The following is a 24,385-nucleotide window of genomic DNA, read 5'->3' as shown; positions in this document are numbered from 1 at the left end:
GCTGCTCTTCATCTATCACTGACACACACGCACACACACACACACCTTTTATAACAGCCTGCATTGTTTTCAAGCTTTAAGTCCTGGTGACAATGAGAGGGTGAGGTTGTCATGGTTACCAATAGCCTTGGTGCAGAAGAAAAGACACTCAACTAAACGGCTGTCCAGTAAGTTAAAGCCAAACTCAGAGTATAACAACGCAAGAGGAACAGAGGCTTGAAGTTTTCTAGAGAACTGCAGATTCTGCACACTGCCATAGTCTTTTATGACTAAATGTCAGGAAAGAGACACTAAATAGCAGGTTAGTTTTCAAACAGTTTACAAGACTTTAAAATGTAAAGCAGTTGAGCAGATATGGATAAGCAAAGGTTGGTAAGTCATACACACATGTACACACATACACACACACATGGGGAAACACAGTCTATGAGTAAATGAATCTTTCTTTTTCTTTAAGAAAGAGACAAGTCAAGCAATAACACTAGGGGTGTACTCACACTATGCTACCCGAATCACGCCCAGGCCCGTTTCCCAGATTATTTGAGAAGTGTGACTGCTCTGAATTGGGCTCAGGCACGGTTCACTTGGCCAGCCCTGGCCCGGTTGGAAGAGGTGTGCCAGAGCGTGGTTTACTTGGGCTTTGGCGTTTCTGAGACCGAAAATGAAGACGAGACGTGACTTTTACAGAACTGTTTCATATGGATTTATTAATCATTCAGTGCTGTTCAATGAATGCAAACTGTTTTAGATTATTAAAGACGCAAACTCCTCACTGTACGACAGTTGCATCATTAGCAAACCTCCTAATACCTGCAGCATGAGGGCTTTAGGATTTCAAAAGTGACTGATCTGTTCGGCGAAATATTTGACTCTGTGTCACCACATCCCAAACGACTAAAACAAGATAAGTAAAGAAATCTCCACTGTGCTGAGCGAAAGCGCTTACCGAACATCACATCATCGATGACGTAAGTGTGCCTAGGCTGGAATGTAATGTGAGTGCGGGCCGTCGGGGAAGACTGGAAGCGGGACAAGCGTGCTTCGGCCCGGTTCAAGGCACTTGTACATAGTGTGAGTACGCCCTAGGACAGGGGTAATTTCTGTTCTGGAGAGCTGTAGTCCTGGAGAGTTTTGATCCAGGCTTAGAAAGAAACACTGGCTTGTACCTTTCTTGTGACATTTTGGTCTTTATTGGCTTATACAAAGGTTACGGTTGGAGCAAAACCGCGGCTGTCCTGAAAGCTGATGCTGAGGTGGACAACCCCTGTTTCAAGACTTGTTGGGATTACTTTCATGAAATGCTCTCAGCAGGTTTTGGTCTTGGCCAGTGGTAAGCAAGTTCAGTCTTGGAGAGCTGCAGTCCTGAAGACTTTTGCTCCAACCCTAAACAAACACCTGAACAAGCTAATCAAGGTCAGAGTCTTAAGCTGCGTTCACATTAGAGTTTGTGCATGCGATATTCTGTCGTGCGGCGCTACGAAAAGGGGCGGGATTAAACAAGCTTATTAGACATTTTGAAAAGCGAGCGATTGCTCAATGTTTTTAAATTTCTGTCCAGAGAGGTCATGTTTTGATCATCGATTGTTCTCACGCAGTCAAGTGATGCGATTTCGCAGGTAAGAGTTCACCAAGCTTGAACTTTGCACCGCAGCAACCTGCGTAACATGACGCATGACCCCGTGTTTCTGGTCTGACCCATTCGTGTGCTTATGAATGGAAGTCTATGGGAGGAAAAACTCAGTGTGCCTGCAGCTTTTTGCCGAGTTCAGACTGCAAAATGTTTGCCCTGATTTTGATTTGCTGAAATCACAGGCACATTGGTTCCTCGTTTAACATAAGTAACAATTACACAGTGTGAATAAAAGATGTAATCTGAGAGAATCACCGATGAGTCGCTGACACCTGTGAGATATTTGGCATGATAAATATTTGGACCTGTCGGTGATTCAAAATCATGCCATGTGAAATGTGTTCTGATTGAAAATATCATCGGCGATTACCAACATCCAATGAGAGAGCAGCATTCAGGCCAGTGGGAAGTGGAGGAGAATTTCTGAAGGTAAAGACCACAATATCAACAAGCATGGTTTGGTTGAGAAAAGTGCATTTTTTGGTCTGTTTGGACACAAGAAATGGAGGGAAAACTAGTGAAATTTGCCAGGAGCACTAAAGGCTTCTTTCTCATTATGAAGTTAATAACAAACTATATACTATGTGACCTTGCGTTGTTTCCATGTCACTTCATGTGTTTGGTTGTGAGACATAGTTTGTGGACTGAGACAAAGTTGTTGGTGATTCTTCCTATTGTGAAGTCATGCAGTGTGAAACCCCCTGTCACTGTTCCATCTTGCAGTGTAAAAATCTTTGACACAACATTCTGTATGAATTCAGCATTTCATGAAAACTAGACAGTTGAGAATGTAGTGAAGGCTTAATAAAAACTCTGCAGGACTTTGACTCTCCTGGACAGAACTTGCCTACTGCCGATGTCATATTTGGGCACCCTCTCTTCCATAATGTTTCCAGTCCAATAAGTCATCCAACTTGCTACCATGGCGCTTGGAGATAAGAATGTTATGAACAAGGTAAACCCCTTTATACATGGGAAGGATGGCAAGTCACCAACTCCAGGTTCTGTGAGGGTGAGAGAGACATGTGAGTGATATGCTGTAAGTTACATGGATACATGGAAAAGTGGATGAATCTAGTATGTGTCTGATATATCGGGGGAAAGATACTGACTTCATTGAGGCAAGTGCATTTGTGACTCTTGCAGAGCAGATCAACACATATGTTCTTACAAAAAAAGTCATACCTTCTGTCCTGGAGTGTACTGAAAGCATTGGATATGCAAACATTGGCTTGATGTCTTTCTATGCATGTCTCCTTGCAAATGATAAATAGTCCTAGACTCTCACTCTTCTAGAACCAATAATTCACAGTTAAAGCTTCAGAATGTTCCTCGGAACAAGGGAACATGGGTGGTTGGTAATCAGATATAGACTAACATGCATTGAGACCTTTGAGAGACAGGATTGTTGATGAAGGGAGTTCTGTGCAAACTTGGCAAAGGCAGTAACCTGGCTCCAAAAGTTTTGGTGGTCATGGCAGAAAATTTGAATGAAATTTTCAATGGCCTGCATTTGGCATTCCATTCTGTTCCAATTATCTTTTGTTTGGGCAGTAGAAAGATCTTGCCTGATGTAAGGTGGTGAGAGTTCTTGGTAGTTATGTTGTCTTTATACAGTTGAAACCAGAAGTTTACATACACTCTAAAAAAGGAACATAACCATTTTTTTTTAAATGTCTGATGGTAAATCATACTAAATATTTACTATTTTAGGTCCGTTAAAATTACCTAAATGATTTACATTTGCTAAATGCCAAAATAATGAAATATATCTATATATAGGATTGAGATCAGGGATTTGTGATGGCCACTCCAAAACATTCACTCTTTTGTCCTTAAAGCATATTTTAACTAATTTTTCTGTATGCTTAGGGTCATGGTCTGTTTGAAAGACCCATTTTTGGCCAAGTTTTAATTTCTTGGCTGATGTCTTAAGATGTTGCTTCAGTATTTCTACATAATGTTCTTTCTTCATGATGCCATGTATGTTGTGAAGTGGACCAGTCTCTCTTGCAGCAAAACAGCCCCACAACATGATGCTGCCCTTGACACCATCATCTGAGCTTTTTCAGAGGCATAATAAAACTTTCATGACTTTCAAAAAAAGTTATAGCAATTTCTCAAAAAATATCTCTCTCATTATTGTGCTATTAAGCATAACAGAAACAATTGTGATAATCCTAACTTACCTAAAAGGGAGAAAGTTTAGTCACATTAACATCTTATTCAGCATATGTTACAGCAGATGCCCTACCAGCTGCAACCCAGTACTGGTAAACACCCATTCACACTCAGACATCTGTTCCACGTCTTTGGACTGCACCTGGAGGAAACCCATGTGAACACAGGGATACCAACTGACCCAGCCTGGTCTCGAACTAGTAACTGTGGTACAACTTTGTCACCCCTCTTACAAGCAATAGATAAACAAGCTTAGTTTTCGATCATCACATCACGCATGCAAGAATTATTTAAATATCAGCATTCCTTTTCAACACAAAAATGTTTGTCCAGAAAAATCAGTTAAACATGTAGACATACTGTAACATTTTAGCGAATATTGTTGACAACATATTTTTATGTAGATCAATAGTTATTCACAATTCTTATTATACATGGCAGAAAAAGTACAGTGTGCTGAACAAATTGTGTTTTTTTTTATTTTTTACAGTGCATTTAAGGTATCGGAAATTCTTGTGATCAGTAAAGATGTTTAAGTAGCTACTGGCATCCTCCAGCAAATTCCTCTATTTCTCCACTTCAGTTTTGATGACTAGTAACTTACAATCACAGATGAGAACTTCTCTCTGCTGGATTGATATTACTTGAGAAAAAAGGTGCATAAATTGAATTTAGAAGGAAAGCCCTGCTGCTGAGACTCCTACTCCACCTTCACGATGAAGGCTTTTGCAGGATCAGGATGAATGATGACAGTCCTAGAAAAAAAAACTTAGCTTCTGGAGTGGAGAGAAGACTAGAGACAATACTGCAGTTACTTATGATGCGATTGAAGAAATTGGCATTTTTGGAAATCTTTGATGTGTGTCATCCATGATGATTGTGTCATGGCTGATGATATATCCTAAAAATGGGATCTTGAGTTGGTGAAATTATCAATTTTAGCTTTGAAGAATAGATATAAACTATATGATGTGATGGGGACGTTTAGCCATGCTCAACGAGTAGATCAAATAGATGAGGTTGAAGTGATAAAGTATCTCCTGGTATTGATTAATACTCAGGTGTGACTGGTAACAAGATTTTGTTCAATATTTTTTATTAAATCCCAACAGATGATTAATCTTTAAGTCACTGGTTAACTTAAACAAAAGAACCATTCATTGCTCTCATAGTGTATTTAAAGAGAATAAAATGTCTCAAGACTGACCCGTAGTAAAGAGCTCTCAAGCTCAACACTTCAGGTTGTATCATTTGTATGTTTAATTTGGACTTCCAACCATACTCTTAGATCAATTTTTAAGTAATTGATGTTGTACATTTACTTTTGAGTTGGCTTTTATTGTTTGATTTTGTAATTGGCATGATACAAATTTATCTGGAAATGTTAAACTTTTTGATTATTTCTGGAGTCTCCCGAATTCATTGTATCCTGTAGTCTGCGCTACCGCTATATGGTGACATGATTGTATAGATTTTAAGGCGCATTTGACTGTATGGAGCAGGAGGCATGGCAGCATGAATGCCGTTAAATCATTAAATCACTGATATTATCAAGTTGGATGGAAATAACTAAATGAACTCTTTTAGTAATCGTGAGCAGAAGACAACCGGACTAATTGGGTATTAGTTAACTCTGCTTCCTCTGACCAACTTAAGAATATTGAGAAGTTCGTAAGAAGAAAACCAATCCCAGAACTAGGAACTTTAAGCGGCCTTTGGTTCCTAATGAATGTACAACTAAGAATATCAGACACAAGAAAATATCAAAATCTATATTATATCACAACTAATAATATGATCAGTTAAAAACATAAACAATAATTGGAGTCAGATTGAATTTGAAAAGTTGAAAACAAATATAAATAAATAACACAACTCTTTTCAGAAGCGCTAGAAAAGGGCTTACATGCATTTAACATTCAACCATTCATCAGATTCCAACATTGGGCTGATAAAATGGAATCTTACAGTTTATACTTTTATACTTAGAAGTTTTGATTACAATTATAATATAAAAACTCAGAAATCGCTGTATAAACTTTATTCAGGTTCAAAGAGCAAAGAATGTGCAAAACAATAAAGAAAATGAAAAGATTCCATAACATCACTTTAGTTGCTGGACCAGTTATAATTTGATCATTTTGGTGTAGTCTTCACACAAACGGTAAGCACGACCGCAAATCCTTGCCTTTTCGTTTTCCTCATCTCTATCACACACACGATATCCTTTTGCAATAAAAGCGTATATCCATGTAATCCAGCCTGCCTGAGTCTCTGTCTCCTCTCCTCTCTGTTGTCTGTCTCAGTCACGTCAGAGAGCTCTTTCCTCTCTGTGAACTATCTGAACTCTCCTTCACTTCTCATTTAGTGAACGTGTGAACTGATCACATCCCCAGTGCCACCGCTGAACTCTACCTCACTTTCTCAACTCAGCCACTCCTACTGCATTTTTTTTTCACATCACCTACACATAGTATCAGGAGTGTTGATTTTGTTTAACATTTTAAAATGTCACTTGTATGTTTTTTATAATAATAAAAAGAATAGATAAATTAAAAACCTTGATCAATACTAGCCATTTTGAATATTACTATTTGCATTAGATCTATAACACGCGTAGTAGCTTAATATATGTAGTAAGCACTCACAAGCCACTTTATTAGGTACACCTGTCCAACTGCTTATTAATGCAAATTTCTAATTAGCCAATCACATATCAGTAACTCAAAGTATTTTGGTATGTAGACACGGTCAAGATGATCTTCTGCAGTTCAAACCAAGCATCAGAATGGGAAAGACATGGGATTCAATGACATTAAACATGGCATGGCTGTTGGTGCACAATGGGCTGGTCTGAGTATTTCAGAAACCGCTGATACTGGGATTTTCATGCACAACCTAGGGTTCTAGGGTTCTAGGGTTTACAGAGAATGGTCCAAAAAAGAGAAAATATCCAGTGAGCTGCAGTTCTGTGGGCACAAATGCCTTGCTGATGCCAGAGGTCAGAGTAAAATGGCCAGACTGGTTTGAGCAAGTAGAAAGGCAACAGTAACTCACATAACCACTCGTTACAACTGAGGTATTGCGAAGACCATCTCTGAATGCACAACACATTCAATCTTGAGGCGGATGGGCTACAGCAGCAGATGACCACAACGGGTCCAACTTATGTGAGCTAAGAACAGGAAACTGAGGCTACAATCTGTACAGGCTCACCAAAATTGGACAATAGAAGATTGGAAAAACGTTGCCTGGTCTGAGTGCCGAATTTTGCTGTGACATTCAGATGTGAGGGTCAAAATTTTGGTATTAACATCAAAGCATGGATCCATCCTGCCTTGTATCAATGGTTGGCTGCTGGTGGTGGTTATTTAGGTCACTTTGGGCCCATTAGGACCAGTCGTGCCAACTTCACAGCCTACCTGAGTTTTGTTACTGACCATGTCCATCCTTTTATGACCACTGTGTACCTATCTTATGATGGCTATTTCCAGCAGGATAATGTGCCATGTCATAAAGCGTAAATCATCTCAGACTGGTTTCTTGAACATGACAATGAGTTCACTGTATTAAAATGGCCTCCACAGTCACCAGAAACCAATATTTGGGATGCACCTTTGGGATGTGGTGGAACCAAAGATTTGCATCATGGATGTGCAGATCGTTAAAGGTTACAGAAGTAACCCTTCCTCGGGGAACGGAAGTGCCATAAGTGGATGAAATCCACGATGGGAGGATTCGGATCAGAAGCCGCTTGTCTGGAGAGTATTGAACGGGCCAATGAATGAAATTAATTGGCAGCGTAAGCTTGCGCAGGTGTGCGGCATCTGCAATTATCTCAGCATATAAGCACACCTGAAGCTAGCAAACACCATCCTTTTAAGCTGAAGAGACTTTCAAACAGCTAAGGGACAGTCATTATGGCGACGGAGTATGGCACTTCCGTTCCCCTCCTCGGGCAACGAAGGGTTACTTCTGTAACCTCGAACGTTCCCCTTCGGTTGGGGAACTTCAGTGCCATTAGTGGATGAAATCCACGATGGGAGAAGTATGGAAAGCGCCATAATGACTGCACCTTACCAACGCCCCCGATGAGGAGATAGTCAAGCAAGCGTGACGCACCCACATCATGGGAGGCGCGGTCCTCCAACGTGTCCCTGGCCCTAATTTATCCTACTTCAACAGAAGTTTTACGGATTTAGATATATTTTTTGGGAAGTCGTGAGCATCTAGATAATTCTAGGAAATACGACAGTACGTTGGGAAGCGTGCAATCCCGATAGGGAGGACGCTGCGGAGGCCATCCGTTACCCAAGGGGGGGATCGATGGCAGAATTTACATATGGACTAGCCCTAAAAAGGGGGAGTACTCATAGCAAAAGGGTGGTTAGCGGAGAGGGAAGACACGGGTCCGCCCAGGGGGGGGACTTAACCGTGGCGGAATAAGCATATGGGATCGCCTAGTGGGGATCACGCATAGCAGGCACCTATACCCAAAACGCGGGCTGACCAGCGGGCAGACCTACAACGTAGTGGGCCAGCAAGTGACTCCTCCGCTGAGTCAGTGCTGGGGGCCACGGAGGAATCTGCAGGGCTCACCTGACGGGGAACTTTACTGACAGATAAAAAGGCGCACGTACCTCCGTGTTAGGGAGAATGGCGCAGCAAGCGTGTTTCAACACCCTACCGAGTTGTCTCCTCAATCACCAAAGGGTTACCTAATACCCTTGATGAAACCGGCTCCACTCGCAGATTGTAAAACCTTGCAAATGTGTTGGGTGTCGCCCAGCCAGCAGCTCTACAGATGTCTGTTAGAGAGGCGCCGCATGCACGCGCCCAAGAGGATGCAACGCTCCGAGTGGAGTGTGCACGTACTCCCGGGGGACACGGCTGACCTCGACTCGAATAAGCGAGTGAAATGGCATCCACAATCCAGTGGGATAATCTTTGTTTCGATACGGCACTTCCCTGCTGCTGACCGCCATAACAGACAAAGAGCTGTTCAGATGATCTGCGCAGATGAATGCGCAGAGCGCGAACTGGACAAAGTAAAGAAAGGGCTGGGTCTGCCTCCTCCGGGGGCAGCGCTTGCAGGCTCACTACCTGATCTCTAAAGGGGGTGGTAGGAACCTTGGGCACATAACCGTGGCGGGGTCTCAGGATGACGTGAGAGTAATCCGGCCCGAATTCCAGGCACGAGTCACTGACCGAAAATGCCTCCAGGTCCTCAACCCTCTTGATGGAGGCCAACGCAACCAGCTGAGCTGTCTTCAGGGACAGAAATCTTAGAGATACTGATTCGAGTGGCTCAAAGGGATCGGATCGCAGACTCGTGAGAACGAGGGCGAGATCCCAAGAGGGCATGAGAGGGGGGCGAGATGGATTAATTCGCCTAGCACCCCTAAGGAACTGGATGACAAGGTTATGCTTTCCCACGGTGCCGCCAGCTACCGCGTTATGATAAGCGGAGATGGCGGCCACGTAAACCTTGAGAGTGGAGGGCGACAGCCTGCTGTCCAACTTCTCTTGAAGGAAAGAGAGCACAACACTAATCTAACTAAATCAATTTCGGGGGTCTTCTCTGCGAGAGACGCACCCTTCAGTGAATAGACTCCACTTCAGGGCGTAGGCGCGCCTCGTGGAGGGGGCTCTAGCCTGAGTGATGGTATTAACCACCGCAGTCGGTAGGTTACCTAAGTCTTCCTCGCGTCTAGGGACCACACGTGGAGGTTCCAAAGATCGGGGCGAGGGTGCCAGATGGTGCCCTGTCCCTGAGAGAGTAGGTCCTCTCTCAAAAGGATCCGCCAGGGGAGGGCCGTCGCGAGGAGTGAGAGCTCTGATACCCATGTCCGGTTGGGCCAAAGGGGCGCAACTAGCAGAACCTGTTCCTCGTCCTCCCTGACCTTGCACAGAAACTGCGCGAGCAGGCTCACTGGGGGAAACGCATACTTGCGCATGCCCCGAGGCCAGCTGTGGGCCAGTGCATCCGTGCCGAGAGAGCCCTCGGTCAGGGAAAAAAACAACTGGCAGTGAGCGTTCTCGGGGGAAGCAAACAGATCGATCTGGGCCTCCCCGAATCGCGCCCATATCAGCTGAACAGACTCGGGGTGGAGTCTCCATTCTCCAGGGCGTAACAGCTGTCGTGAGAGCGCGTCGGCTGCATGATTGAGCGTGCCTGGAACGTGAATGGCGTGCAGCGATTTCAGCCGCGGGTGACTCCAGAGGAGCAGACGGCGGGCGAGCTGAGACATGCGGCGAGAGCGCATACCCCCATGCGGTTGATATACGCCGCCGCCGCCATACTGTCCGTCCTGACCAGCACGTGTTGCCGCTCCAGCACTGGTAAAAAGTGGTGGAGAGCGAGGAACACTGCCAACAGCTCTAGGCGATTGATATGCCAATGCAGCTGGGCACCCTTCCACAGGCCCGCAGCCGCATGCCCGCGACACACGGCCCCCCAACCCGTGTTGGAAGCATCTGTTGAAACAACAACATGGCTGGACGCCTGTCCTAGAGGCACACCGGCCTGTAGGAACGAGGGGTCGTTCCAAGGGCTGAGGGCGCGGCGACACAGCGCAGTAACCGAGACCCGGTGTGTGCCCGCGTGCCATGCGCGTCTGGGGACCCGATCGTGAAGCCAGTGCTGAAGTGGTCTCATATGGAGCAACCCGAGCGGCGTGATGGCGGCTGCGGATGCCACATGCCCCAGGAGCCTCTGAAAGAACTTCAGTGGGACCACTAGTTTGCTGTCGAGCTCCCTCAGACAGTTCAGCAACAGGCGAGCGCTTTCCTCGGAGAGGTGCGCTACCATGGTGATCGAGTCCAGCTCCATCGCGAGAAAAGAAATCCTCTGCACGTGGGCGAGTTTGCTCTTTTCTCGGTTGACCTGAAGCCCCAGTAGGCGGAGATGCCGAAGCACCTTGTCCCTGTGCATAATCAATTGCTCCCGCGAGTGGGCTAAAATCAGCCAGTCGTCGAGATAATCGAGTATGCGAATGCCCACGAGCCGAAGGGGCGCTAGGGCACCCTCCGCGAGTTTGGTGAAGACCCGCAGAGACAGAGAGAGCCCAAAGGGGAGGACCTTGTACTGCCACGCTCGACCCTCGAACGCAAACCGCAGAAATTGGCGGTGGCGTGGAAGAATGGAGACATGGAAATACGCGTCCTTCAGGTCTATGGCTGCAAACCAATCCTGAGGATGAACGCATTGGAGAATGCGCCTCTGCGTGAGCATTCTGAATGGCAGCCTGTGCAGACAGCGGTTCAAAACGCGCAGATCTAGGATTGGCCGTGACCCACCGCTCTTTTTGGGTACGATGAAGTATGGGCTGTAAAACCCACTCTCCATCTCGGCTGGAGGAACCGGCTCGATTGCACCCTTCGCCAGGAGGGCAGCAATCTTCTCTCGCAAGACAGGGGCGGACAGGGGGTTGACCCTGGAGAAATACACGCCCGTAAACTTGGGGGGCCGTTTCGCGAACTGAATCGCGCAACCGTGTCTGATTGTGCGTATGAGCCACCGCGAGAGGCTGGCCCGCGCTAACCAGGTATGCAGAGCCCTCGCTAATGGAGTCATCGCTACAATCGCTGACGTACCAGCGGTGGTGCAGCGCGGAGTGGGTGTGCTGATCCGGGAAGCACGAGGGTCCCGCGGAAGAGCTGGAGGAGAGAGATTCGCTCTGGCTCCACACCCTGACTTCGGAGAGGGGGCTGGAGGGCTGAGGGAAGGGAGACCGTCCCCCCAGAGCTCGTGAGCCACTGGCGAAGCACGTAGAGTCTGCGAGCCGGAAGGCAGCGCGTCCCGGACTGGCAGAACTCGTGCAGTCACATCCGGGGAAGGGAAAAAGTGCTCTTTTACTGATGTTTTGGTGGCACTGAAAAGTACCGTTGTTATCGGGGCCCCGCCCTCCAGCGGGGAAAGAGCAAGTTTCCTCTTCTCCGGATGGCCTGTCTCAGGGACGCTTCGCGGTCCGCGGACTTAACGGCACCCTGGGCAGGAGGGGCTGCCTGCTTTCGAGGTGTACGCCGCGCCCGCTTGGCCGGAGGCGCAGGCGGGGGCGGGGCAGCACTCGTTGGCGGGCGCCCTCGGCGAGGAACAGCGGAGGTGGATGGCTCGGCGGGCGGAGCGGGCTTACGGCCACGCCGATAGATGACATTGCCCATCGCATCCGACTGCTCTTTCACCGCCTTGAATTCCTGGGTGAATTCACCGACGGTGTCGCCGAACAGGCCAGCCTGGGATATGGGCGAGTCAAGAAAGCGAACTTTGTCAACATCGCGCATATCGGCCAGGTTTAGCCAGAGGTGGCATTCCTGAACCACAAGTGTGGACATCGTGGATTAGTAGTCCGAAGAGCATAGTCGGTCGCGGTGCGCAGCTCATGTAATAAGCTTGGGTTGGACCCGCCCTCGTGCAGCTTGGCCAGCGCCTGCGCTTGGTAGCACTGGTAGGTGGCCATCGCGTGCAAAGCAGAAGCAGCCTGGCCCGCAGCCTTATAAGCTCTGGCTCCGAGGGAGGCAGACAACCTACAGGCTTTGGACGAGAGGCGGGGCAAACCCCGCCACGTAGAGGCGCCGCGCGGACAAAGATTGACCGCGATAGCGCGCTCCACTGACGGGATCGCCTCATACCCCCTGGCAGCTCCGCCGTCAAGGGCGGTGAGGGCGGAGGTACACGCAGCACGGGCAGAGAAAGGTGCCCTCCAAGACTGCGTGAGCCTACTGTGCACTTCCGGGAATAAGGGGACGAGAGGCTTCGAAGGCTTCGCCTTCTGGTCCTCTACGTAGCACCCATCTAGTCGGTCCGGCCGCGGAGCTGGGGGTTAAACCATCTTCAACCCCACGGCCGAAGCAGCCCGGGAAAGCACGGCTAACATGTCCGCTTCAGGATCCGATTTGACAGCGCTCACCTGCCCGGAGGGGGCGAGCGGGTCCGAGTCTTCGTCGGACAGTGAAAGCCCACCCTCCGATGCCGCGGAGGACATCTGATCTCCGGTGTCAGCTAGTGTGAGAGCTACCATCTGGTTAGACGGATCACTCCCACTACCCTAAGCTTGGATGGAGCGCCGTGAGGAGCGAGAGGTCCGCGAGCCCGTGGGCGGCGGATTATCTCCCGCTAAAACCCTCAGATCTGCCCGAGCGCCCGCTGCTTTTTTAGAACAGGAGGCAACTGGGGTGGGTCGCTCTCTTGCGAAAGTTAGCCGCGATCTTAGCTGTGCAACGGTCATGGCCTCGCAATGACGACATGAACCGCCCGCGAGCACCGCATTAACATGCTGGACCCCCAAACATGCAATGCAGTGATCGTGTCCATCATCCGGAGCCAGGAAACCCCCGCATCCAGAAACGCACAGTCGGAGCGCCATCCTGAAAAGGACATGCTGCACGACTGTGTTGCTCTTTTAGGAAAGTTTGCAACAATACGCACCGCTCTGGAGGACCGGACCCAAAGAACCGCAGGCAAGGGAGAAACCCAGCTCGACCGTCTGCCACCGCGAAGACCCACTCTGGACCGGGAGACACGCTCGTTCGCTCTGAAGTGCTGAACAGCAAGAGGAACCCTCATCGACTCACTCAGAAAGGATCTGAAGCGAAAAGGATGGCGTTTGCTAGCTTCAGGTGTGCTTATATGCTGAGATAATTGCAGATGCCACACACCTGCGCAAGCTTACGCTGCCAATTAATTTCATTCATTGGCCCGTTCAATACTCTCCAGACAAGCGGCTTCTGATCCGAATCCTCCCATCGTGGATTTCATCCACTTATGGCACTGAAGTTCCCCAACCGAAGGGGACTGCATGATGCTATCATGTCAAAATGGACCAAAATTTTTGAGAAATATTCCCAAAGCTGAAAAGAAAATAAATGAAATTTTTTCGATCCACGACCGCGATACATAGCGAGATTTTGATCCCATACTTTTATGGGATGTCCAGATTCATAGTATTAATTAAGAGATGACGAATAAACTTGAAGAATAGTAATACAGAGGAAAAACCAAGTTGGCACTTCACTTAAAACTTTGGCCCTGTTCACGAATACTATAATTTTTACAAAAATTGCAGTTTTTAATACATGGTTTGGCTGTTCATTCATTCATTCATATTCTTGAATCGGCTTAGTCCCTTTATTAATCTGGGTTCACCACAGTGGAATGTTTGTGTGCATCAGAACGAGAACCACCAGACTCAATCATTTCCCCAAAAGCCATTACCATCCCGAACTCACACATGCACTGACCCCATTCATGCACACACACAGATTGCAAATCACATGTAAATATATACATCTTGTATATATCTCTCATTTAGCCTCAGAACAGTTTCCTCCACCTCATTCTGCCCCCTCTCATCCCCTTATTTGCTTATTGTCTACAGTTATTTCTACTGTTACTTATTGTTTAATGTGATTTGTATTGAAAGGATATATTTACACATTTGCACTGAGTAGTGATGCACTTAAACTCATGTGTATAATGAACATTGTATATGTGTACAGTGGCATTCTACTTTCATCTATCCTATTCTATTCTACTGTTCATGTTTTATTGTGGACAGAGATTGTAAAACTAAGGGTGGGAAAACTCACTTTTTAAAAATACCTATAGATGTGCACATGGAGTTACAGAAAATTCCAAGTGTTGCATGATTTTGACAAATTCTGTCAACACCAACGAAAGAGTTAAGAGTGATTTGTAGAGTTTGCTTGTTTTACTACTAAACACTATAATGCTAGTCCACCGTCTTGGCCAGTCTGGTCTTTTCATTTTCCCTTTTCATTTCTATTTATCTGCAACAAAGTCTCCTGCATTTGAGTTATAATAATGCATGATCTGCTCGTGATTGAATTTATTTCATTAAATCACCATATCTGGGTCAGAAAGGAAGAGCAGTTATAAGCAGGAGCCATATATAGACCGCAAGGAAAAAAATGCATTGTTTCAACAGCTCTGCTGGGGCTACTATATTAAAAAGAAGAGTGTGATAGAGCTGGGGCGAGAAAGAGAGAATTCATCATGTTTGCCCACACTTGAAAAGACCCTGCCAATCATAACAGTATTAGCAGCTATTCTGGCTGAGAATGAAAAGAGCAGAGAGATGGGCGGCGGGAGGGAGTTCACAGATCAAAACAGACAGCTCACATCCATACAGCCCACGCCAAATATCAATCTAATGACTGCGGGGTCAGTCGCCACGGCAACCAGGGTTACATGTGACATTATTTGCTGCGGTCCACCAACAAAAAAGACGAGCTTAAAAGCCTTTAAAAATCTGCCTACGCTTGCACATACATACACGCATAATTTCGGCTAGAGATTTCTGATGCCAGCATGTGCCCCGAAACACACCCACACTCATACAGGCTGTTAGATGTGGAGGGAAAGGTGATCCCCAGAGAAATGTAATTCTACAAATCCTGTGAATACCCCATGTATTCATTTCAATTCAATTCATGTTTGTATCTATAGTTCTTTTACAATGTGGATTGTGTCAAGGCAGCTTAACATGGAGGATCTAGTACATTGAAACTGTGTCAGTTCAGTTTTCAGAGTTGAAGTTCAGATTAGTGCAGTTCAGTGTAGTTTAAGTTTCATTTAGTTTAAAATTCACTGAAGAGCAAATCTATCCATGCGCAGCTCCACAAGTCCCAAACCAAGCAAGCCACTGGCAACAGTGGCAAGGAACAAAACTACACCAATTGACGAAAGTGAATGAAAACATCAAGAAGCAAGGCTCAGTTGGGCATGACCATTTCTTCTCTGGTCAAACTTCTTGTGTAGAGCAGCAGTCTAGGCTCCGAGTGATCAGGCTTGCCCACGAGATCAATCCGAAGACTCGTATTTCACTGTGTTCTTCCAGGAATCAGTCTGATGCTCTCTGCTCCTCTATGACCACCACTGCATCAGCTCAAGATATGGCCAGGATTATAGATTTTGTGGCATTATTTCTTTACAGGTCTTGGATTGCATCAATAGTGCTGCATAATCTCTAGGGGCCTCGTGATGAGTATCCCCAGTTGGAAATAAAGAATAAATAAAATAATTAGCATAGCTGCTGTTCATAGTGTGTTCAAAAGAGATGTGTAGATGGCCAGTGCACCACTCAAAAGGCTAAGCCCCGCCCTCCTTAGTTACTGTTGCTACCAACCCAAGCTCATTCTGGAAACGTAGCCCCGCGGACATTTCTGGAGACCGCGATTTATGTGGCTGGAGGTACTTAATGCCGCGTTTAGTTTTTTTCGAGCAAACGCTGTGGGGCGGTGTGGTGCCGCTCTGCCCCTCCGCTTCGCGCTCGCCGGCCGACGGCTCGCCTTCCGAGTGGAGGGCTTTCCCGATGCAACCAGTTTGTCCGCTTAACTCACAGCGTTGCGTCGGCGGAGCGGAGGCCCCGGAGGAGGAGGAGGAGCCGGCCGCGGGGACGACGACCGTGATCGAGTCCGGGGAACAGCGGTTCCTGAAATCAGGTAAGACGAAAAACGGAATCCGAAAAGTAAGGGTGAGAATGCGGCGGGATCCGAATTTTTTTTTTTTTCTGGACGGCTTTTGCGAACCGTCGCTCGGGTTTAGTGAAGGAGGAGGAGGAAGATGAGGGCGGCCGAGTCGGCCGATCCGGCGGCTTTTCGCGCGGGAACGGCATGGGTGCGAATGGCGCGCGCTCGCGAGAGGCGCCCGAGACGCGAAAAAGTGCGCACAGCTGCCTCTCGCGGATCCGCAAAAACAAAAACCGCTCGAATACGTACCTCCCGGGACATAAATCGCGGTCCACAGAAACGTCCTCTGGGCTACGTTTCCACAATGAGCCCGGGTTGGTTGCTACGCCTGTCAAGCTTTCGTGCCTGGCAAATCTTGTACAATGTGCCGGTGTCAGACATTTCGGATATAATTAGTCATTTTCGGTGAACAGGTGAGATATCTGAGGAAGCCAGACAAAAAAGGACTGCAGTATGCATTACAGGAGTATATTCACCACATAATAGGAGAATAGAGAAGAATTTAATCAAAATTGACGCTTGCTTAGCCTAGCCGCCTCATACGCTGATTATTCAACAGCTTAGTTCATGCTCATGTTCATGTTTTAGATTGCTGAAAAAATAATTTGCTCCATTGTTTTTTCTGGCTTCTCCTTTGTTTTTTTCGCGTCACTCTTGCATTTTTTGTCCATTTCTGAAAGGATTGGATGTCAGAAGCACATGAATAATCACGTGCACATTATTATCATCAGCTCAAAAAGTTTGTTATTTCAAATATAGATGCATGCGAGAAAGTGAAACCACTTACGCTTTAGACGGCCTTGTGAACAACTACGGGGCACAGGGTAGATTCCGCTCTCCTTCTTGGCTTTATGGCTGTTTATAAAGATGACGACAAGGTTTGTTTAAGCTCGGGTTGATCATGGCTCATTATTATATGCATATATTATCACACTGTAATGTCTCAACTGTGTATTTAAAAATGACGTTTTATTTGTTTTCATTCTCTTGGCTTGTGCACATGCTAGTAACATATCTCTGTAAACCAATAGCGTTTAGCTGCGCATCTTGCCCCGCCTTTTGGTAACATTTTTTGTGCTAAGTACCCTTCCGAAAGAGTACCCAAAAAAAAAAAATAGTACGATACGGTTGGCTTTTAGGTACCTTTTGACATTAGAACCGGCCCTAAAAACGTACAGAACCACACCGTACCATACCACTCAGTGAAATTGGGCCATAATGGACTTCAACAACAGGCTAAATTTGACCCACTGGAGTCCTGAGATGCCCATTGTCCAGAGGCTAATCAATCATCAATAAATGTAGAAAACAGTTAACCTGCTGTCTAATATGATTTGAGGAAACCATGGTACATTTGTATTTCATATTCATTGATTTGATTAGTATTGACAGCTTTAGCTTTCACAAAGAACAGCTTTTTAATTACAGAACTGCAGTTTTGTGTTGGATTATAACGAAAGAGATGCAGTGATTGTGTTACATGCTTGGCTTACTGGGAGAATTGGACCCTTATAATGTTTATGATTGCACAAGACGACGGCTGACTCCCCTGTGAACGCTGCAACTCCTTTTCATAACAACTCTCTTATCTGTTCTTCCTCTTCTCTCATTATCAGGGAACAAACCTACTCCCTCGAGCAGCTCATTAAGTCACAACGGCTCATTTGCTAACAAAGGAGGCCTGTTGCTTGCTTCTTCAAATATGAGTGTGTCGTGTTCAACTTAAAGACTGAGGTTTGATAATAGAGCACTGAGTACAGAAGCTTCTGAATCAAAGATGAATCACTTCTGCTACTTGTAAGTAAAAACAGTTAACAGTAAACATTCAAAATACTCCTTTTTAATTCATTTACTGTTCACTATTTATTTTGTCACTTTCTTTTTAGTTTTACCCCTCAAAGTCTTCATATACAGTTAAGATCAGAATTTGAGAACAAAATTGTCACTGCTTTGCCTTAAAGTTATATTTACATGATTTTTTTGCATATTTTACAAGTCATTTCCTAAAAGACAGTTAAAAAAATAATACTGATCAAACGTAGAGAGCACCTTTGGGTTTCTTCCAGTGTTTGATGTTAATCTGTCACCTGGTGGTAATGTATTTATTTATCTTTCAAACCACAATTAACTGGCAGCCTAATTTTTTTTTACAGACTTTGCAATATGGTGAGCCTTTCTAAAGTGACAGCAGGGAGTCTAGATGAAGGTCAAAGGAATGATTCTTTCAGCCCCAGCAAGAGAAGCTGCTCATTTAAAATCTATGATTTTTTCTTATGTTGCATTTTTTACAACATTACGAAGTCATTCAAGTTCCCTAAAGAGGCCAGTCTTTAGGAGAGGATGCACAAAAGGTCAGGCTAATGCAGAGAATCTCCATCAGCTCATCAGTTCAGTGCTGTCTCTAAACAACAAAAAATCCTTCAAAGTTTGAAAGAAGAAAATTATTTTTGAGCTGAATAAAGAAACTATTTCACAATTGGAAATCTGAGGCTGCCAAAACAATTTTTTAAATATTTAGACAATGACCAATAAATCTGTCTAAATGAAGAGCAATGCACATTACTAATCAAAAAACAATTGCTATATTTATTGTAGTACATTTACTGTAATTATGCCTTGGATTATGATCTTTACCTAGTATTCTATGTGTTTTGCCCTTAACAAAATCAATCAAATCAATTCAAAACTCTATAGACACAAAATTCCCAACCGTTGGCAAAAATGTTTCTTTATAATACATTTAAGTCAAAGAAACTTTGTTCATTGAACTAAAATCACATTTTCAATATATCACAATAAACAGTGAATTGACCCTATTTTAAAATGCAACTCAAACATTACATTTGAAATAACTGCATTCATTTAATTAACAAAATGTAACTATCAACTGATACAAGCACTCAAAATAATAAGTAACTGTTGCATTACTTTTGATGCATGGAAATTGATGTACAATGTTTCATATTTAGACGATGAAAGATTCAGGATAGAATAAATGACATCAGTCACCACAGAAGATGACCCCACGACACTACATTGTCTATAGATTTCATCCTTAGAAATGCCATTTTGTGAATGTTTTGACAATGTTTTCATATTTCACATTTGCAAGAAAGCTCAATCACAGCAGACCAATATCAGGTCCAAATTGGCATTGACAAAAGGTTCTGTCCAAGATTTTTGACTAATGAAAATCCTGCTGTGATGTGAAGGGGAGAACCTGTGCCAAATAGAAATGTGATGTATAGAAATATATGCAAATTACATATATGGCATACTAGTTGATATATGATTTCATACATATAAAATATATGTCATATACAGTTAAAGTCAGAAATATTAGCCCCCCTGTTTAGATTTTTTCCCAATTTCTGTTTAACGGAGAGAAGATTTTTTTCCAACACATTTCTAAACGTAATAGTTTTAATAACTCATTTCTAATAACTGATTTATTTTATCTTTGCCATGATGACAGAAAATAATATTTGACTAGATATTTTTAAGACACTTCTATGCAGCTTAAATTGACATTTAAAGGCTTAACTAGGTTAATTAGGTTAACTAGGCAGGTTAGGGTAATTAGGCAAGTTATTGTATAACAATGGTTTGTTATGTAGACTGTCAGAAAAAAAATAGCTAAAAGGGGCTAATGATTTTGTCCTTAAAATGGTTTAAAAAAAAAAAAACTGCTTTTATTCTAGCTAAAATAAAACAACCAAGACATTCTCCAGAAGAAAAAAAACATTATTTATAAATATATAAAATTTATAAAAATACATAAAATGTCCATGCTCTGTTAAACATTATTTGGAAAATATTTAAAAAAGAAAAAAAAAATCAATGGGGGGCTAATAATTCTGACTTCAACTGTATATCAAATTATTGCAACAATTACCATTTGTTTCAACAATTAAAATTACAAGTATGTACATGTATGTTATATTACATATGTGTCCATATATGGCTGTATATAAACACACACATGGCACATTTTAAATACAGTATGTGGAATTCAAATGTAATTTGCAAATATTGCCATATATCATGCCATTAGTCAGCTTTTCGATAAGGGGACGTGCAGTGAGGAATACTTTTGTTAACTTTACCATTCAATTTTTTTTTAATAAAGTTAACCTACATTATAATAGAACGAATAAAACTTTAGTGCAGTGTTTCCATCATAAATTTTAAACAACAATATTAAATGATTATAAATTATTGTTTATTGAACCGATGTGTATCTTGTTTATGGGTGATGTTATGTTGCTTTAGTAGTTTTATGATAAAAGGATCTTTTGAACCAATGATCCTGCAAATGCAAAACTTATCCAAAGAAATAAACGCAACATGCAATGTTTTCAACACTGGAGAGAGTGAAGTAGTGACTGTAGAGTTTTGTGTCTAGAGTTGTAAAAATTGACATCAGGGTTCTGAAATTTGTGTCAAAAAAATTGAAAAAAAAACAAACAAACTGTAAGTCAAAATTAAGTGAGTTTCCCTCAAAGTAAGCAAAATAACCTGACAATGTGGAAAGCAAAAGAATATTATTTTCACTTTGAAATAAGAGTACTTACACCAACTGGCAGATTATTTTAAATTAAGGAAAATAAATTAGAAAATAAATACTCACTAGATATTAATAGTAATTTGGACTAGAAACAAGACAGAAACTCTAAGTAAGAAAAATCTGGTTCATTAAAAGCAAATGTGGGGATCTTCTTCAAATGAGTTCAACAAAAATATCAACTGAAGTTACCCAAACAAATCTCCTACACCGTCCTGAATAAAATAAAGCCCACCAAGGTCATGTTCATGTCAAAAGATAAATGATGACTAAGCCAATTGAATAGGGAAGTAAAAAAAAAACAGGTCAAAAGAGAAAGAGAGGTAAAAAGAGGGCACATGGGAGAGAAAATGGTTTGTTTCTTTCACACAGCTTATTAAAATCAAAAAGAAACATGACCTGCAAGTTCAGCTGTCATGGCCGGCTCATAAACACTTTCCCTGTTTACCACAAAAGCCTTACTGTAGATCAGCCAGCCTGACCTCGCAAATGTGTGTTTCTGTTCAAAGACCTGTAGTGTGTTCAGAGTCCTGTGAACATCTGTGCAGCGTTACATGCTTAACCTCTGACCTGCAGCACCTCAGGTGGCAGATGTGTTATTTTACAGCGAATGCATTTCTGTGAGAGAGAGAGAGAGAGAGAGAGAGAGAGAGAGAGAGAGATGTATGGCTGTTTGAGATTCTTTGAAAGTGTGTGGGAATGTATATAAGTGATTAGTTAACATCTCTTATAGACTAAATCAATCATTTATATGGCTTTATTTTTTTTTTATCTCATTGTTTAGGGTGAACAGACTTAATGGGTGAACGTAAATCTCTCAGATTTTATTAATTATATCTTCAATTGTGTTGTGAAAATGAGCAAGTTTATTTTGGCTTTGGAAATACATGATGGTCTTTTTATTTTGGGTGAACTAACACTAACATTTCTGCCCAAAAGATAGCTCACTTTGACGAAATCTCCTATTTTTAATGTAATCCTTAAAAAAAAAAAAAATAGTATATTAGTATAGTATATTGAAATTGAAATAGTATATTTCATTCTTTTTAATTTCATGAAGTATTGGTAAAGATGGTATAGTACTGTATTGAAAACTTTCAGCTTTGCCTTCACAGACATAAGTAAAAAATGGTAACATTTAGGTTAATATGGTTGTATTAGGTAATATTAGTTTATGGATTTACTAACATGAACAAACAATGAACAATGCAGTATTTATTTGTTTTTGTTAATGGTAGTTCTTGAAAATAAAATTCTTTATTGTTAGTTCATGTTAACTCATGTTAACAGGCATGAAATTTAAATGTTGGCTATTCTTAATAAATGCTGTACAAGCATTTTTGATGAATAACTCATATTATAAAATATGCTAACGTATGTATGGGTGTTTCCCAGTGTTGGGTTATGGCTGAAAGGGCATCCGCTGCATAAAACATAAGCTGGATAAGTCGGCGGTTCATTCCGCTGTGGCGACCCCTGATTACTAAAAGGACTAAGCGGAAAAGAAAAAGAATAAATTAATGAAAATATATAAACTAACATTAACTATTAAAATCTTATGATAAAGTGTGACCATAATAGTATATGTATTTTAAAACAATAGTTACTTCAAACTGTGCTATCTCGCAAGTTTAATCTTTTACTGAATTTTATATTAAATAAATACAACTTTAGTGATAATATAATGGACTAGAAACAAACAAAAACCGAATCCCCAAACTCTTAAGCCTCATTCACACTACGGGCGAGCAAGTGACTTTCGATAATCTCAATCTATGCGAGCAAAAAGGACCATTAGCGACCAGGTGGACACGTCGAGCAACATGACAAAATTGAGAATCCTTCAACTTTACACAAATAAAGAGCAACTTTCTTGAGCAACAACCAATAAGAGCACCAGTAGAGCTCAAATGATCCCTTTTCAGCTTGCTCAGAGGCTGGTTGTATTCCTTCTGTAGGCCTACACAGGCCTGCGTTTGCAGCAGATTGCCACCCAGAGTGATAGGCAGCTACAAAGTCGCTGCTAGTGTGAATACGGCATTAGTATATGGACTGTATAAGATAGGAGTCGGGGTAGAATGGAGTTGAGTGTCCAACCGCAGTTTAATAATAGCTTAGTCAGACAGGTAATAGTCAAACTGGAACAAACAATAACATGATAGTAATGCAAAAGCATAGTCAACAAAGCAGGTGAGTGATTGGTACAGGTGGCCAAACAACATAAAACAATGAATAAAGCAGAGATTAAAAACCACGGAAGGACAAGGTAATCAAACCGCTTAGAAATGTTACAGGGGAACAAGACTAAGCAGTGTGTGTGTGAATGTGAGGTGTATTTATAGTCCTGGTAATCAGTCTATGATGAGCTTCCAGCTGTGTGTGTGCAAGGGAGAGAACTGGAACTGGTGTGTGTGTGTGTGTGTGTGAGGTGCATGGTGGAATTTATAGTTCCCCTTCGGGGGGAACTTCAGCACTATAAGTGGATTTGATTGTAAAATCCACGCATAGGGAGGTTCGGTTCAGAAGCTACTCGTCTGAAAGAGTATTGAACGGGCCAATTAAGAATGAATTGGCAGCGCAAGCCTGCGCAGGTGAGCGGCATAAGCAATCAATTGAGTATATAAGCTCACCTGGCGCCAGCAGACGCTATCCTTTTCGCTTCAGAGACTTTCTGATCGAGTCGATGAGGGTTCCTCCTGCTGTGACCAGCGATTCTGAGCGAACGAGAGCATTCTCCCGGTCCAGAGTGTGTACACGCAGTGGCAGACGGTCGAGCTGGGTTTCTCCCTTGCCTGGCGTTCTTTGGGTCCGGTCCTCCAGAGCGGTGCGTATAAAGTTGCAAACTTCACAGAAAGAGCAACACAGTCGTGCAGCACGTCCTTATCAGGACGGCGCTCCGACTGTGCGTTTCTGGATGCGGTGGTTTCCTGTCCTCGGATGATGGGCGCGGGCACTGCGTTACATGTCTGGGGGTCCAGCATGTTAATGCGCTGCTCGCGGGCAGTTCATGTCGTCATTGCGATGCCATGACTGTTGCGCAAGATCGCGGTTAGCCTTTGCAAAAGGGTGAACCACCCCAGTTGTCCCCTGCTCTGCAGCGGGCACTCGGGCAGATCTGAGGGTTTCAGCGAGAGATAATCCGTCGCCCACGGGCCCGCGGACCTCCCGCTCCTCTAAGCGCTCCATCCAAGCTTCGGGCGGGGGAAGCGATCCGTCTAACAGATGGTAGCCCTTACGCCCGATGACACCGGAGACCAGATGTCCACCGCGGCATCGGAGGGTGGGCTTTCATTGTCCGATGATGATCCAGACCCGCTCGCCCCCTTCGGGCTGGTGAGCGATGTCACTACGGATCCTGAAACGGACATGTTAGCCGTGCTTTCCCGGGCTGCTTCGGCCGTGGATTGGAGATGGTTTATCCCCCAGCTCCGCGGCCGGACCGACTAGAGGGGCGTTCCCTTCTTCCCGGAGGTGCACAGTAGGCTCACGCGGTCTTGTAAAGCACTTTTTTCTGCTCGTGC

The 24,385-nt window shown here is 43.9% G+C and overlaps 1 protein-coding gene across 2 annotated transcripts in view; it reads left to right on the top strand.

Annotated features, from left to right (window-relative positions):
* The window catches only part of pimr47 (Pim proto-oncogene, serine/threonine kinase, related 47), a 149,646-nt gene that overhangs the window by 112,514 nt on the left and 12,747 nt on the right, over positions 1–24,385 (top strand). Inside the window, exons 8-9 of one of the 2 annotated variants that reach the window (XM_073920761.1) lie at positions 17,917–18,097; positions 18,454–18,774. The exons of the other annotated variant lie outside the window; for it this stretch is intronic. Of the exons in view, the coding sequence (XP_073776862.1) occupies positions 17,917–18,026 (110 nt within the window). The 3' untranslated portion in view covers positions 18,027–18,097; positions 18,454–18,774. Of the gene's footprint in view, positions 1–17,916; positions 18,098–18,453; positions 18,775–24,385 lie in introns of those variants that run through there. 2 annotated transcript variants of the gene reach the window in all.

This window comes from Danio rerio, chromosome 13 (genome assembly GCF_049306965.1).
Source record: "Danio rerio strain Tuebingen ecotype United States chromosome 13, GRCz12tu, whole genome shotgun sequence".
Taxonomy (NCBI): domain Eukaryota; kingdom Metazoa; phylum Chordata; class Actinopteri; order Cypriniformes; family Danionidae; genus Danio; species Danio rerio.
Note: the sequence above shows the minus strand (reverse complement) of the source record. Positions and strands in the feature narration are given on the sequence as shown.